Below are 18,098 nucleotides of genomic sequence, written 5' to 3'. Positions count from 1 at the left end.
TAGTTATGCTTAGTTAACCATTACTTAACAGTTAACTAATGTTCCTGATGATGATTTCTAATGTTCTTGTTAACTTCTTGGGTGTAAGATGGATGGAAAAACTAGGGAGGTTTGGGGGGGCTTAGGGGTTTAGAATGACGTGTTTCTTAAAGAGGCCCTATTATGCTCCTTTAAAGGGCCTTTTAATACGGTGCTGGACCCCAGTGGGGCACTATTGAAAGATTTGATCAATAAAAAACTCCATAATTATCGCAAATCGCAGTCTGTGTACTCCTCTATTCTGCCTCTTTCCTGCTTCCCTCTGAAACACTAGGATTCAGCAACCACCCCCCCCCCCACACACACACACACACACACAAACACATATTCTACACCCCTACCGCGCCCACTCTGCTGAGATTGGTCAACGTATCAAGGGGGCCTGCTCCCCCCACTGCATAGTAACACACCTCCTCTCACATGCAAGGAAGTTGTCTCACCTGGTAACCGGTCTGTTTACAATTTTTGTATTTTATGTCAGCTTCATTGAAACAACCATGTCTTGGACCCGGTATCTGACCCAGACAGCGACAATACATAACTTGAGGTAATTTACATAATTCCAGTTTCTAAGTAATATGAGTGAGATGTCTCACTATAGGATTCACGCCCCATAGCAGCCTTTAGAAGCATTAATCTCGTTATGCCAATCCTGATTGGCTCGTGAACTGTGTCAGTTTGCACCTGGTAGTACCACCTACCATAAATACCCCTTGTGGACATCACCAACTCATGCAATATAAGAACCTTCTTCTCACTCGCTCAAGCAAGAAGGGCTGTCTGGTGAGACACCTCACTCATAATCAGGGTTATGTAAATAACCTCAAGTTCTCTTTCACAATGCTTGCTTGATGTCTCACGATGGGATATGGCAGCTCCTGTATCGTTAGACAGGCTTATCTATTGTCCTCCAACCACCAGAGAGGGTATCCTGTACCAATCAGGACTCCAAACCGCTTGTGCCACGCACAGAGCGGAAACGTCCATCATATAGAAATGAACAAAAGTGAGTGGCAAGGACCGACTCACCACTGCACAAATGTACCGAACAGAAACCCCCCTGATTAGGGCCCAGAAGTAGGCATGCCCTGAGTTGAGTGTGCTTACAGGCCTCCCGGAGGCTGTAAACCCTGACAAGAGAAAGACAAATCAATCGCCTCCACTACCCAGTGGGACAGAGGCTGCTTTGTGATGGTTTTCCCCTCATGAGGACCAGCCCAGGAGACTAACAGCTGGTCGCTTCTCCTGAAACCAACTGTCCTATCCATGTAAGTGCACACGGTACAGACGAGACACAACAGCTCTGGGTGCTGCTCTTCTGGTGAGGCAGCAAAGGCCACAAGATCAATAGGAGAACACGAGCCCATCACCTTAGGCACAAAAGCCAGATTGGGCCTCAGAACCATCCTCACACCTCCTGGGAAGAGCTGACAGCATGATGGATGCACCAAAAGCACATGGATTTCACTGACTCATTTAACTGAGGCCAGAGCCAGTAACAACACTGTCTTGAGAGACACATGTTTATGGTCCACTTTCTCCAACGGTTCAAAGGGAGGGCCCCTAAGCCCCTGCAGGCTCACAGTTTGTTTCCCCAAACCCCACATGGCAAGCAGCAGTCGCTGCCAAGCACCCAGGTTAAGGCTGGGAGAGCAGCACATCTCTCTCACCTGAGGGGGAGATGAGATACACACCTCAGCTCCTCTGCCACAGTGCCAACCGTGAAGCAGTGGTGCCACCCTTTTGCAGGGCCGGGGCAGCCCTCCCAAGTGATGCTGCGCGTCTCTCCCAGGGTGACAGTGCAGTGGCAGGACTGTCTCTGTCTCCACTCCAGAGAGAACTCTCTGACAGCTCTCCACTGGGATGGGACAGTAGTTGTTGCCACTACACTCTTCAACATTACCGGTTTCATTGTTTTGGCTTTCGTATGCTGCGCCCTCAGCACTTGGCCTGGATGTGTTAGCAGGACACATTTAATTTTCTTTTTGAAAATATGTGTGTGCATGCTTGTGGACATTTGCAAGGAGCAACAGCTGAAACCTCTGCTATAAAATGTCCTGTTCTCCCAGCTCTCCCTGGCACAGTCTGTGGTGAGTGGGAGGCAGCGGCACACTGAAAGGCCAACTAGGTAGAGCTGGGGAACAGGGAACATCCAGCTGCAGCATCTGCAGAGAGAGGGACGGTCAGTCCGCTTTCTTTTTCTTCCTGTCCTGAGGGTAGGCAGTTTGCGCAGGCTGAGCTGGCGGAGCTATGGCCGGGGCCAGGGGTTTTGTGGACCAGGCAGGCGGGCTGGGGCTTCAGCAGTTTAGGAATCCTGAACTGCGGAGCATGTGCAGCTGCCTATCCAAAGATTTGGCGTTGCACAGGAGGTAGACAGAGAACTGGGGGTTTACAAGGGAAGAACAGCTGGAGAGCTTCATCCTCCTTCTTCTTGGCTTCACACCACCCCTGCATTGAGGTCAGTGTGGAGCTGAAGAGCCCCTCCGGGACGATGGGCATGTCTAGGATGTCGTCCTTCTCTCTGTGTGACAGGTTAGCGAGGCTTAGCCACTGTGCTTGCTCCTGCAGAACCATAGTTCCCAGTGCTCTCCCTGTCACCTGACCACACAGCATTGGACACAGTGATGACCGGGATTCCCTTCCATGTCGTTGGGTCCTGAGACAGTGCAAAATCCTCATGCACAACTCAGCCTGGTATGCCGTGAGCAGGGAGAGCACATTTAGACCCTGGCCAAGAATGCTGCCACCTTGTACAGTACACCTGCTAAGTCAGGGCTGACTGGACTTGGACGTTAGGTGGGGGCTCCTGGAGGACACTGCCACCGGCTGGGGTGGGAGATGGGCCGCAACAAATGGCTCCACTGGAGGCATGCAGAGCAGATCCAGGCTCTCCATCGCCTAGAAGTCAAGGCAGAAGGCCCTGGGAGTAGGGCTCCTGCTGCTGTACAGGCGGTCTTTCCATGAACGCGCCACCTCATCGGGCAGTTCTGGGAAGATGGGAAGAAGTTGTTTCATCACGCTCTTTTCCAAGGGCAATTTCTTCCCCTCATAGCGGGCTCTGGTGGTCTCTGTTATGAGGACAGGCTAGGGGATGCCCAATCGGGCAGCAGTGCGTTTGCATACGCTGAACATATCCAAGCTGGGGAGAGGAGAGGCTGACGTGCATTCCTCTTTTCATCCCAAGAGCGGGTGGAGGCCACAGGCTGTGCAGCCTGGCCCGGGGTGTCAAAAATGTCATCCTACTCCTCATCCCCTAATATAAGGAGGTTGGAGGCGCAATAGATATCTTCCCCCAAATCCAATTCCAGAACGTCTTCCTCTGACAGGTCATCCATGGTTAGGTCAAGCTGAGAGCCCCAGCTGACACTGGCCTCCAGCGCTACTGCCACCGCAGCACCTCCCACCTCCTCCTCGCCTACCACGCCTTGGTCATTGGAGGGAAGACAGGGGTCATGCCTGGACAGGCTAGCTTGACACGCTAGCCGTCTGTGGACTCTCTTGAGAGTAAACACCGAACACTGTAGACAGGAGCTGGGAACGCTGATAGCCAGGCAGCTTGAGCAGACCCAGTGTGGATCTCTGCTCCAAATCTTGTTCCCACAGCAACATTGGCGGGCCCCAGAGCCTCCGTTCCCTCTGGCTTGATGGATTCTAACCTCCATCCCTTACGAGCTGGTGTGCAAGAAGGGAGCGAGGTGGTTAGCTGGTGTGCTAACTGGAGTCAGGTGATTATCTGGTGTGCTAACCAAAGCCACGTGATTAACTCGTGTGCTAATTACTTGGATGTCAAACACCATGGTGTGGCATTGCGTTTGGGTGTTATCCAAGCCGATGGCAAGGAAAACACAAGTTTTGATCTTGTGTGACCAGTGAGATGCCCCGAGCTAGTTAGCACCCGGCGACGAAAGCTAAATAAGATCCATCTGTGGACAGTTCAGCTAGCTAGCCCAGAATGAGAGATACGGTCCGAGTGAGAAGAGGTGTTTGAATGAGATGGTGATGTCTGCAAGGGGTATTTATGGTAGGTGGAACTACCTGGTGCAAACTGACACAGTTCACCAGCTAATCAGGATTGGTGTTATGAGATGAATGCTTCTGAGGGCTGCTACGGGGCATGCACCCCATAGTGAGACATCAAGCAAGGTTTATGAAAGAGAACCCGAACCTCTGTTGCAGCAACAACTTCTGCAAGATGTGTTTGCTAATTTCCAAGAGAGCTGATTGGTCAGGAAGCTGTGCTTTTAACCTTGCAATCTAAATCTAGACCATAAACTGCTCCGGACCAGGTTAGTCAGCATAAGTTTCCATGGAGATGCACCAGAATTGAACCGCTGTCGTAGTACAAAAACCCACAGTTAACGCTGAAGTTACCTTGTTAAATTACATTTCCGCTTCATAGAAAGTTACAGGACTCAAGATATGAAACAATAGTGTAAGATATGATGATATAACGTTCCGCAACTCTGTTACTGTTTTTTTAGTCACGGTGGCCTGACACAAAACTTCAGCAAAGTCTCTAACGCTGTACTGTGTGTACCCACTGCTTGTATTTATACTGAGAGCAATTCTTTCACTGCAGTTCAGTGCTGAAAACAGACAAGACACTGACAGAATGTTACTTACAGCCTGTGGTTCAGTGTCCTCCTCACAACCATGTAAAGATGGGACAGCAGCTACAGTTAAGGATTTGCTTTTTCGCAAATCCAGCGTTGATGTGAGGTTTTTTTTTAGGAAACTGCTTTCCATGAAATGCCGAGAGCACACGAGCGGCGAAGGGGGAAAGTGTTACCTGCTCCCCCAAAAACAAAAAACCTCCCATTGTTCCTTTGATTCTTTGGGAAGTCCAAAAAAAAGTGCAAAGATAGGAAGTGTTTGCACCTGGAAAAAAAAAAAACTCTTTCTGTTTGCCGTTTCAATGACAACACTGTAGCTCTGTAGTCTGCACCGTATCCTTCTGTGGCGGAGCGGGTTGGGTGGCAACACCACTGGGCACTGAGACACACCACAGCCAGGTGAGTTGCCATATATGGAGCTTCCCCTGCAGTTGTGACATCAAAAAGTGAGACTTTTGAAAAAGCTCCCCAAATCCAAGCGTTTTCAGCAACGCAGAGCTGCCTGAAACTGCCCCTGGGGATTACTTTAACACACACCTACCTCATGATATGACAACTTCCACATCCTCTAGAACAAGTATCCAACATTTTTAACATATTTATAAGTCTGAAAAGCTGGGAAAGCATAATGGGTCTCCTGTAAAAGGATATTTTGGTTGTTTTGATGAGGGGTTGTACGAGACTGATCTCCAGTCAGTGTCTCACCTGCCTTAGGTAATGGTCAGCTCATCCTCCATCTGGAGAATCAGCACGATGCAGCACCAGACAGCATAGAAAGGTGCTGCCCACAACAATTTTCAAAATTTCAGCGCTCTGCATTTCTGTGAGACAGCCATTTTCTTTTGGGACTAAATTCCTCAGCCTTCAAAAACAGAAGCATACAGAAATTGCCCAAAGACAAGCTTATGCCCACAACATTGTTCTGGTAAATTAGCCTAAGCATGAGATGACCTGATACCCAAGCGTTTCAAGTTCCTGACTTGATTCCTGGCTGCTGTCATTTCCCAACAGTCTTTCCTGTGTCTCTCCACTATACTGTAGCTATCTCATACAGGCTTAAAATGCTCACAAGTTTTGATTAAAAAACAAATGTTAGGACTTAAATTAATTTTAAGTTTACACCAAAAATTTCCCTTTTAATAGCAACATTTTTTTAATAAAAAAAAAAATCTCACCTCCGTGATTACAGTCAAAAATAAAAATAAATAGAGCAAAGGCCAAAAAAGGTAAGTGAGGTGTTCATCATGAAAAGAGTTACAGTAAAACCACAGCTGAAAATGGATACTGATATGTAGATACCCAGGATGTTAGCCATATTACGGCTTAGAAATGTAAAAATATTTTGAATAGCAAATATCACTAGACAATTTTGTTGTAATATTTTCTTTTTAGAACATATCAGATCTAACTGAGTCCATGCCACCCTACATAATATGTCATTATGTTCCTCAAGATGCATACATTGTCTGAAAAGTTCCCTGATTGGACATTTTTAGGTTCATCTTTCACCGCCAAATATGAGCCCAGTGCTATGGACACACTCACGACAGAAAAGCTCCCAGGAATAAAACTGGACAAAGGGAGCTGAACAGAGAAAGAACAGGATGGGATGCAGAGAAAGATCAGAAAGAAGTTACAGGCGCTTTGTTGGAAACAACAAAAAAACAACAACAAATAATTAGGGGAGAGAGATGTGAAAGAGACAGGAAAAATGGACATGAGGTAAAAACGGAAAAGAGACAGACACAGAGACATTAGGCAGAAGAACAGTCGCTTTTTATTCTCTTATCATTTACAAATACTCCTAATTGCGTTTATGTTTTAGCAAGGATGTGGCTCTGCCAAGCTGAGCAGCACAGTCCATTAATAGAGAACAGGACCTCAGTGATTACTACAACAATGGCTTCTATTGTGCTGTAGCACAGGCACATTTATGCTCAGACCCCCCTGGACTAAAATAAACCCGTGAGACCATGGTGAGTGGACCTAAAACAGCAAATAATACCCAAAATTACTTTGTCACCAAAAATTGGAAGGGGAAAACACCCCACCCTGAGGATAAGCAGAAAACAAAAAGCATAGGAACATGGAAAACGAGCTGTGTAAATAATTGCTGCTCAAAATTCACCTGTGAACTGTAATTTAATGTTTTAACTGGCTCATTTCAAACACACTAATGTAGTTACACATACGCCGAACAGTTTGAGTCTCTGAAGAATCAGCACACACACAACACCAAATCACCTCCTCACACAAAGCTTGGACGTCTGTGGAAAAAAGACCATTTTTGAAGTGATGAAAAGTCTGTATTATTTGAAAAAAAAAAATGTGATCACACCCTGCTGTTTTGTTCCTGCCAGTCACACAAAGACAGTAGGGAGCAGATTTGTTTGTGTCCCAGAATGGCGAGGAACACACACATCTCTGTGTTTGTGTTAGAGGATGAAGCCTCTTGTGTTTTTCATTATTATATTCATACAATAATTGTCCTTGTAACACATTTTACTGTACATTCATAAAATGACGTGTGAGTGTGTGTGTGTGTGTGTGTGTGTGTGTGTGTGTGTGTGTGTGTGTGTGTGTGTGTGTGTGTGTGTGTGTGTGTGTGTCTGCACGTGGTTGTGGGAGCAGGCTACTACACATGTTTGTGTGCGTGTGTGTGTGTGTGTGCGCATGGGCGTTTTAACATGTCTGACTGCATATTTTTGCATGCATGCAAATGTTATTCATTTACATGATCAGCTCCCTCAGGTCATCAATGCTGGCTGCTTTCTTTTTTTTTTTTTTATTAATTGCTGATGCTCTCACATTTAAATCCTATGAAGAAGAGGCTGTTATCTTGCTCCTCATCTACAGCACCGGCGGCCTCCGCTCCTAGATTAGCTCGCTGTTCCTATTATGCCATGGCCCTGGGGTGATCAACGACAACTACAGCTATTTGTACCATTACAAAGTCATACCTTCTAGACAAGCCGAGGAAAATTGCTCACCATGTCTGGATAATATGAGCTTTAGCCAGAGCTTTAGATGAGACTGGTGATTGCATTCTAAAGGGAGACAACATACAGAGACACCCACAACACAGATTGGCAACATCAAACACAATGTCTAAAAGATGCCCATACAGTTGTATGATGTGTTCCCTTTACATCTCCTCCTCCTTCTTATTGTCCTGTTTTGTTTGTTCGTTTTTTTCGAAATGTGAAAAGTCCTCCTCCTTCATTCTTCCCCCATTTAGGCTACCATGTCCTGAGCAGGGAGGAAACTTTTTCATGTAACATTAGCTAGATAGTGAAACATTCTTCCTCCCCCTCTCTCTCTCTCTTTGTGGCCACACACACAACGTACACAATTCTTACTTACCAGCCAAATCTCCTTCACCGATCTTATTCATTGATATAGATACGAGTGGCCTTTGGCTCCAGCTATCCATCCCCTTTACCTTCCTTTTCTCCCGCTCCCGTCTTTATTCCCACCTGGCTTCCTTTTCTATCCCTTCGTCTATTTAACTCAAGCTTATATGAAAAAAATTATTTGTATGAAATATTTGTCTTAACTACAGCAAATAACCCACTGGAAAATTGTATAAACAGATATTTTTATTTCCGAGCTACTTCTGCAGTTTTGCGTCATCGCCTGGAGAAACTTGTAAAAATCAAGTTTTTCTGATTTTTTCAGATGTCAAAAGGCCAACTGAGAGACAGCTGCAGTACTCGATTTCTTGGATAGAGATAGAGGATTGCATCTCTCTCCTTAAATACCATTTGTGAGAGTAAAGGTAAGTCTGACTCAGCTTGATCGCGGTAGTTCACCGCAGCCTTATGGAATGATCTTGTGCTGTAGAACTTTTTGTCTTATTCAGACTAAAAATTTAAATACTGTATTTTCTGTGTTGTGTCTTGTTTCCATCTTTCCTTCAATGTGTAAGAAAACACGAGAGCTTTTCTTGCTGACTGTAATAGCAGCAGTTTTTGTCCTTGAGTCTTGGTGTGTGTGTGTGTGTGTGTGCGTGCGTGCGTGCGTGCGTGCGTGCGTGCGTGCGTGTGTGTTTGTGTGTGTGTGTGTGTGTGTGTGTTTGTGAGTGTGTCAAAGCCACCCAATAAACATCTCAACATCTCATTTAACAAATCCCTATTTCCCGGTCTTAGTCAGTCCAATTCCTCCCAGAACAAGAATACTGCTACTTCATTTTTCTTGAGCTCACTAACTTTATTTAGTAGTAGCCATAGTTTTTTCTCTTTGCTGTCTTTTCCTTGCGTCACTTACTCACTTTCAAGGATATTTTCCCTCCTCTCCCCTTTACATCAAAGTGTGAACAATGTCAATCTTTGTCCCTCTTCTGCACATCTTGAACCCCAAATACTGACCATCACCCCAGCCACTTCCATTCAGAATAAATGTTTTTCCACCCAATCTCATCCTCACTATCTCAATTTCTCCACTTCCCCCATGTCTTTCTTTGCCTTCCACTGATCCCTCTCTATCGTATTTGCGCCACTGCATTGTCTCAGCCCATTAGGCAGACACAAATCCGTTTGGAGACTGAGCCTTAGCGCAGCCCTGTCCTCGCTCTCCTGGGTCCCGGTACAGCTCAGAGGAAGCTCTCAGGAGAGGTAAGCTTTGGCTCGTGGCCGGGGAAAAATCCATTTAAAGCTCTGCCACAAAACACTGCTCTTTCCTGCTGTCTGGTGCACTTAGGGCACGTGTGCTTAATGAATGATACTGTCCACACACACAGATGCATTCCTTTACAACCCCCCACGGTTTCACTTTCCCTCCCTCCCTCCTCTTCCTTCCACCAAACCAATAAAATCCAAACATAAATTTTCACATGTAATGCAGCCATCAATTTAAAAGATTAATTTGTTTTTAGGGCATACAGTTAGTGGGGTTGGGGGTTAAAGACATACAGTAGTGGCCACAGGGAAGGGTCAGAGAGAGAATGTATTTTAGAAAGTGTGTGTGTGTGCGTGTGTGTGTGTGTGTGTGTCTGTGTGTGTGTGTGTGTAAGTGCATGCTTGTATGGGCTGTGAAAAATGTGTAGTCTTTTCATGCATGCTTGAAAGGATGCTTCTTTAAATGGAAGCGGACGTTTCCATGCGATTTCTCTCCTTGTTTCTCTAATGAGAAGGAACAGAGAGAAGAGCTTCAGTGGTGGCCGCTGGCCTTGCCATGTCACTACAGCTCATGTCTCGTGCTGTTACAACGACCTGTTGACACCAGAAGGTCAGCAGACAAACTGGAGGAAAGTGACGTGGCAGCAGGGTGGATGAAATAAAACTGATCCTTCTAAACAAACAGCAAGAAGCAACAGAGGAGCCAACTCAGAGGTTTCACTTTCCACCGTGTAGCTGCGCGGAAGCCACATTACATTTTGTTTTTCCATTTACTGGGTATTATTTAATACTGATGGATTTTGCACAAATGAATGAGGAGATTTTGTGGAATGGAGTCCAAGTTCAGATCCCAGGCAGACTCAGATAAAGCAGCAGCAGCAGATTGTTTGATCCCATTAGGCCAAGCCTAGTAAATAGGCTGAGCTCTAGCTCTCTGTTCTGGTGCAATCTCCAGCTGATCCTGTCACTGGCATCATCACTGTTGGCAGTGTGTTTGCTTGTCTGTCTGTCTGTCTCCCTGTCTGTCCATCTGTAACAGGAGGATACTGCAGTAAAATAGGTGTAAATTATGCAAAGGACTTCTTGTCACTTGGACGCACACGTGTTGGGAGCAGTTGGGATGGATGCCCTGTTGAACTAGCCTGATACACCTGAAATACACCAGGTATGTCTGTGGTGCATGACGAGAGCGTAATCAGTTTCAGTGACTGCAGCTGCAATGTAATCATGAAGTCAGCCAGTGCGATTACATAACTGCAAAAATGGCGGTGATTTAATTTAAATAAGTGTGTGTGTATGTGTGTGTGTGTGTCTGTCTGTCTGTCTGTGCATGCATACCTGTGTGTGTGTGTGTGTGTGACAATCTATCCTCTGAGTCTGTGGAGTCTGGTAAGGTTATGCCCTCTCTGTCTAGCTATCTATATACCTGCCTACCTAGCTTTTATTTAGCTAGCGAGCTGTCTGTTTACAAGTGTCATTCCATAAGAGACCTCAAGAAGATATGAAGAAATCACTGACATCATAACAAACTACTTGACATGAGATTTGATGCAGATGTACCTGGTTATCACAGAAAGGTTTCAGAAAAAGGCCTGCACATTGGACTGAAGGAACTGAAATATTTCTCTCAGGCTGCTTGGAGCATCAAGTTGCCATCATTATGGATTAAACCAGTATCTGCTACTTGTTTTAAGCATTTTGTGGAAATAACTTTATTTTCAAAAGAAAAACATTTTGTTCATTTTTTTTAAAAAAGCAAGTTATTTTGAAAAAAAGTGCTTAGATTTTGTATTTTTATGCTACTTGTTTGTATGGTGAGAGTTGTGAAATGCACATTTCAAACCTATCAATATTCTGTGCAATAAGCTCATATAACTGATCATATCACAAATGCATATCACAACACGGTCCACTATAATGGCAAGAACACACTTTTACCAAATTGTACACCACTAACATGGACCATGTTTGTCCATTTTTTCCAGGTAGTGTTTGCAGTCCTGCTTACAGACTAACTAACTCCCCCTATCCTCTATCCCGGACTGATGCTGCTACTGCAGGAGGCTACAGACCTGAAGAGGCCCAAGCCACCACCCTTAGCATCACCTGTTCATGTTCCCGTCTGTCCATCATTCTCTTCCCTTTTCTCTCTCTTTATCTGTCCCCCTCTTTCCCTCTGTTTATCCGTCTTTCTCCATTATCTGTCTTTGTCTCTGTCCTGCTCTCCTGCTCTCTTTCCCCCCAACCAGTCAAAGCAGAAGGCCGTCCCCATTGAGCCTGGATCTGCTCCACGTTCCTGCCTGCTAAAAGGAAGGTTTTTGTCGCCGCTGTTGCAGGATGTGCTGCTGATGGAGAATTGTTGGGTGTAAATTCATTGAAGGAGTGTGTGAAGGAGTGAATTGGTGTGGAGACCTATTCTACTTGTATAGTGTCATGAGATAACTTTTGTTGTGATATGGTGCTACACAAAGACTACTTACTTACTAACTAACCAACTGCAATGAATACACACCCTCTTTGGTGGCGATTTCTAATCTAATCTATAACAGAGCTCTCACTGCAAGCACCTATATTAGGAATTGGCGTACAGTTCTGGTCTGCTAAGTGGGTCTTGTCATCTCACCCACCCATCACCCCCACCCTGTTTTGAAGTTTTGCAAACATCATGTGAACGAATGAAAGAAAACTCTACTTTAGTTTTAACTTAATTCTGAAGTTAATGCAAAATGCCATTTAAAATTCTGCTAATCCAGTTAGAAACAGAGTCAGCAGCACAGATAAGAACCCAGTCACTTCAGCACCATTAGAGGCGGAAATGTTGCCACATTACATTTCTGAGACAGAGACAGGTCCCAGACAAAGTTGGTATTCTCCTATTTCTAGTATGAGAATATTCAGACAATACATGGCTTGTCCACAGAGACTACAAAAAATTCATTTCAGTGACTTTGTAGTGACAGAGCTGATCAGATTCTGTGCTCAGGATTATTTCTCCTGTTGAAGTGAATAGATTCAGCGTGTCCCATCTGGGGTGGGGCCATTGCAAAACCTACTTGACATAGAGAGAGGAAATGACTATTCAGTACCCCGTCTTCTTTAAAAAATGTCTCCGGTTTAAGGTGGATAGACAAGTTTAGCATTTTTGAGGCAGATCAATATGAAGAGAAAAATCTGTGTATAGAGGTGTAATTCATCCATAACAAGACTTCCCAGGAATGAAGGCAATGATTCATCTTTAAGGACAGCATAAGATCATCGTGAGATTGGCCTTGCAAGCAAGAATATGCTGAATCCAAACCCCATCCGAAGTATGTCTGACCATCCAACTGTCCAAATAGTCAAATAGTAGGCCAGGATAGGGCAAACAGACCAAATATTTTCTTCTAAACTTGACTAAACCATCAAAATCAAAGTGGTTGAAAAGAATTATGCTTGTATATATTTTATGTGGCACCAGCATTGACAGGTTAGTGCAGGGCGACTCATTTTTCACTGCTGAACAAAAACTTCGATTCACTGTTTCCAAGGTGAGCTTCTCTTATATCTCAGCATTCAACCACCCACCCACACACACACACACACACACACACACACACACACACACACACACGCACGCGCGTGCACACACACACACCACATACAACCTTGTATTTATATCTTTTTGAGGACCTTCATTGACATAACACATTCCTCAGCCTCTTGCCCTGAGTTTAACCCATCAAAACTAAATGCCTGACCCTAACCCTGACCCTAAACCTGCTCATAACCTAATTCTCACCTTGATTCCCAAAACCAAGTTTTTTCCTTAAAATAGCCCTGTGAAGATGTGAGGACCAGCTAAAATGCCCTCACTTTCCTAAAATGTCCTCATTCTGTTGAACAAGTATGTATACTAGTCCTCAATATGTAGCAGGTATAAGAACACACACACCTGCGCAATAACTGTAAATGGGGACACGTTCGTGTTTTTACAAAACATGTCATATTTGTAACTAAAAGTTCTGGATGTCTTACCTTGGCAGCCATGATCATGGAGGACCCCCCACGGACACCGAGGATGGGGATATGGGTCTGGGCTGAAATGAAGTCCAGGATCTGGGCGATGGCCTCCTGGTCAGTGTCATCCCCGAACACCACGCCCTGCAGCCAGTGCTCTGTCATTAGATCACAGATGCTTTTAATGATGCTCTTAGGGTCGGTCTCATTCATGGTCAGCACTTCCACATTGGGCGCCATATGGAGGAAGTCTTCCTTCTCCCGTGCCCCGGCCAGCGCCACCTCACTGGAGTTTCCGACCAGGACAACAGCAATGCTGAGGCCACGTAAAATGTTGGGTAGAGCCATGTGGTGGGGAGGGGGCTGAGGAATGGGGATGTAGTGACCCCCGCCGCCGCCACCGCCTCCCCCTCCCTTCTCTCTCCGGGATTGGCAGACTGCAGGCAGGTGGAGGAGGCAAAGCAGCAGAAAGAGCAGGGAAAGGCAGAGAGAGGAGCAGCGATGGCATGATGGAGTCAGGAGTGGATTTAGGGGTCGCCTCTCTTGCTCCTGGGCAACTGAAGTGGTGGAGGTTAAGGCCCTGGCATGGCCATGAGTAGGGGAGGGGCTGTGGCAGCCGCAGACAGGCATGGTGGAGGAGTGGGAGAGTAATACCTGGAGGAATGAAGAAAGAGGAGGGAACAGAGATCAGGGAAAAGAAAATTAGGGGAATGGGGGCAGAGATTTGATAAAGCAACATAACAAGAGAGAAAATAAAGGAAGAGAGAGGGAAAAAGAGAGAAGGAGAGAGGTTAACAGAGCAACATGCAACATTGATTGAATAAATTTAATTGCCAAGAGGCTACATGCTTCATATGAATCAGTGCATATCAATGTTAGTGCATAGAAATGGGGCAATGAGGAGGGAGAACAAAGGGATGTGTAGTGGAGGACACAGAATGAGGGATGCGAGAAGAGGTTACACTTGACACACATAAATCTTGTATAAACAAACACACATATACATCGTATAATGGCATACAGTTTACTTAGAACCTCACACACAGATCAATAATTCATACTGAGAGTTCAGAAGCACCATTATAGTATATATTATGGAGGATATAAACTCTCCCTCCAGATGAGATGCCAGCTTCATGACAGGGAGAAGCAAGAAAGGGAGGGGGCAACAGATGGAAGGAAGGAGGGGAGAAAATGAGAGAAAGGGCAGATGGAGGGAAAGATGGCTCAACACCAACTCCGACTGTCAGCGACGAGATGAGTGACAAGCTGATAGTGAAATTGATATTACGTGATTGATAGCCGAGGCACTCTGAGCAACGCTTGATATGATCCCCTCATCCCTCCACCACGACCTCCCTTGGCCTACTTTAACACTCGCTGTCCGGCCCGCCATCCCTCCGCCTTCCTCCCATGTTCTACTTGACCGTCTCACTCTTTCTTTCTAGCTTATTTATAGAGCTTTTCATTAATGGAGATACACAGGGGATGAAAACCAGGTGGGTAAAAGGGGAAAGGACGTCTGTTTACATATTAGCGTGAGGGAGGGGTGTTTATCCTCAACAGCATATCAGTGTAGGTGGAACTAGATGTGGGCAGAGATACCCGGGACAGTGGGACTTGTTCTGAGGGGTCTATTGTACGTATCTTCCAGACAGGACTGCATGTAACGAGGCAGATGGAAGGTACAAAGACAAATGAAAACAATAACCACACCATGATGCTGACAGCTAATGAAACAGGAAATGACAGAGAGGAGGAAAAAGCAAGATGGAGATTGAGCGAGGGATAAAGGGATGTAGGGAGAGATGACAGAACAACTTCTTTAGGGAAAACTAATTGCTGGAGGTTCGTCAGCTCTAATTACAGGTCCCTGTGTTAATAGTCAATTGCACAGCACTCTCCAGGAAGGATGGAGAGGTGGGAGGGAAGGAATTAGGGAGGGAGGGATGATAAGAAGAATGAGGAGACAGAAAAAGGGGGAGTGGGAGGAAAAAGGAAAAGAGTGTAAACCAAGAAGGACCTTGGTGAGACACAAGGGAGCTGATAGAAATGAAGAGAACATGGTAAGAAAGGAAAAAAGGAGTGACAGAAGACGTGAACGAGGGATGGTAGAGAAAGAGAGATATGCCCTCTTTGAATCTGGACTTCTCTAGCAGCACTCTGTTTCCATGGCAACAATTAAAAGAGGCCTACATGCACATATACAAACACAGTTGATGGACACAGAGATACACAAGCGCACACACACACACATACACCAGTACACAAACACCCACGAGTTTTGCAGTGAGCATTGATCATGTAAATGCAGCAAAGTAGTCTAACGTGCCGTGAACTCTCTTCATCGTCGCAGTGGGTGTATTTCACACACACACACACACACACACATACACACACACATTCCTCAAACAGATTAGCATTAGCATCCTCTGACGTGTTTGATAAGGGAACACACACACACACACACACACACAGAAAGTCATGCTTACACATTCAAACTCACCAGCTTACATTCTCATCCTGAGTCACACACACACATACACGCGCATGTAGTAGCCTGCATCCACAGACATGCACACACACACATAAACACACACAATAGATTATACTAGCCAACACAGTGTGTAACTCCAATGATCATTCAGCAGGATGAGGCCATTAAAAAGGCCCACAATGAGTCAAAGCATGTCTCATGGACTAGCACAAAAGCCGTGTATTAAACTGCACACGCGTGAGGTTATGACACCAAATGACCCCGTTTCTCCGTCAGGCAACCCACTTGACTCACCCACCATTTGCTCTATTAGCCAGACCAGCGCACACAGCATCCATATCAGTTACACACGGGTGGACTGCAGATAGCCCCAACCAGCCCAAGACCCTCAAGCTCCAAACACACACTTCTCCTTCCCTTAACCTTTTTATTACACAGAGAGTGAAAAACATTTCATAACAGAAAAGGGACTCATTTCATCAAGTGTGTCATTTAATTAAAAGGCAGTGGAACAAAATTTGGCAAAGAAAGAATCTACTTTTATCTATTCCTTGGTACCTTGTGAACCACTTTAATTCATAGGGAAATGCAGGAGTCCTGTGTGAGTCCAGAGTAGTTCAAGAATGAGTCCTAAAATAAGTTAGCAGCTATCGTTGAAGGTCCAACTCCCTGGCTTTAAAGTCAACTGGAGTTTTTGGTTAAATGTTTGAAATAAAGTCTACGGTTAATTTTTGCTTAAGATATTTTAACATTTTAACATAACACCACAGTTTTGAAACATTTGTGCATCTTTTAAATGCATGCACGTTTCCTTGAGCTTATTTCTTTCAGAAAAGACGCAAGCAATACATCTCATAGTACGATCTGCAAAGCTTTTGGTGGCAATATATTGGTGGCTAAATTGAAACCATACACAGCATCACAACATAGCAACAACAAAAAAAGGCTGTGAAGGTTTTTTTTTTTTAAATACAAAAATATCATCCATATTTCAGTCCTATTGTTTTGTTATGCTTTGGCTCCTTTTGCTATACAGATGCCAAAGGAGCCAATTAGGAAAGAACACAGTGTTTCAGGTAGTTACCCAACCCAGTCACAGGTAACCAGATAGTAAGTAGACAATAAAGTGAGAAATATTCACTAATGACTATCCAGGCCAATGTGTCCCATCTCGCTGCAGTGGAAAGTTGATAGAGTGGGGGACGTGAGTTCTGCAATTTGTGCTGCTCTTTTAACGTTTTCATTTATTCATGTCAACCATACATTGCGCAGCTGAACCTATAACAGGATGGATCTCTGCTTATTTCAGCGCAGGTCATAGAAAAAGCAAGCTGCACATACACATAGACAGAATCAGGAACTTAGGCTGGTGCCGTCTGTGAGGTTCTATGTTTAATATATGTGACTGAGCAACACTCTGCCCCCATCACAACATATTCTCTCAGAGTAATAAATCCACATGAGACAGGGAGCAGAATGGTTTGTGCACTTGTGGGCACTATGAACATGTGCAGTTGATGAATTTGCTTTGAAAGGTTGTGAACAGCAGTGGCCTGGTCCTCCTCATGCATTTTTAGAAATGACATTTATGTGTTTTTGTTCTAATAGAAGCCAGAAGAAAGATGAAGCATTCATGCTAATCTCTGCTATGAGATGGTTTTGATTAGGCAGTGATTCAATGGGTAGACAGCACGTGACAATATCAAAAACCTTTTTTTCAGTTTGCGGTTGCACTTTGAGAAGGCAAACCTCTCTACCCCGGGGGATGTGACCAGGCCACAGCTCGGGTCACTGCTCTGCATACTGATAAGCAGAGAAATCAGCTGGATGCTGGAGTCGCTGCCAAACCTGCAATACATGAGAATATGAAAGAAATGCTGGTCTAATCTGTGAGTGGATCATAAACTACTCTAATAAATATTCATTCAGCATCCGTATTACATTGTGTGTGGGGGTTGAGCTAATTTCAGGGACACAATTCTGTCCTTTACCCTGTTTTGATCCTCAGTTACCCCGTTTCCAAGCTGTCCAAGTTGTTTATCCACCACCCCCAGCTGAGCAGGGTCTACCACAAGTTTCCTCTGATTCGTGACAGTGAGAAGTTTCAGTAGGAGGACATTGCACATGAGAGCATTTCACTAGAACACGTACCCCTACTGACCAGGGGGAGTGCTCGTGCAGCAACCAAGACAAAACGCACTCATTCTAGCACACAGGGACCCATATAGACTGCACATAGATGCCCACGAACCAGATTTCATGTGCACGTGCCATTTATGTCAAAATTCATGTCCACAATTGCAAAACACCTGATTTTTGGGCCATGATTAGGATTAA

At 45.0% G+C, this 18,098-nt stretch overlaps 1 protein-coding gene across 5 annotated transcripts in view; it reads right to left on the bottom strand.

Annotated features, from left to right (window-relative positions):
- Positions 1-18,098, bottom strand: part of grin2ba (glutamate receptor, ionotropic, N-methyl D-aspartate 2B, genome duplicate a) — a 160,476-nt gene that overhangs the window by 112,536 nt on the left and 29,842 nt on the right. For 4 of the 5 annotated variants that reach the window (XM_086184043.1, XM_086184045.1, XM_086184046.1 and 1 more), the window contains one exon: positions 13,283-13,918. In XM_086184043.1, coding sequence (XP_086040169.1) covers positions 13,283-13,918 — 636 coding nt within the window. Of the gene's footprint in view, positions 1-13,282; positions 13,919-18,098 lie in introns of those variants that run through there. The other variant, XM_086184048.1, reaches the window with a different exon arrangement.

This window comes from Aulostomus chinensis, chromosome 18 (genome assembly GCF_037954235.1).
Source record: "Aulostomus chinensis isolate RoL2024-O1b breed Wild chromosome 18, RoL_Achi_v1.0, whole genome shotgun sequence".
Taxonomy (NCBI): Eukaryota; Metazoa; Chordata; class Actinopteri; order Syngnathiformes; family Aulostomidae; genus Aulostomus; species Aulostomus chinensis.
This window is presented reverse-complemented; position numbering and strand designations above follow the sequence as displayed.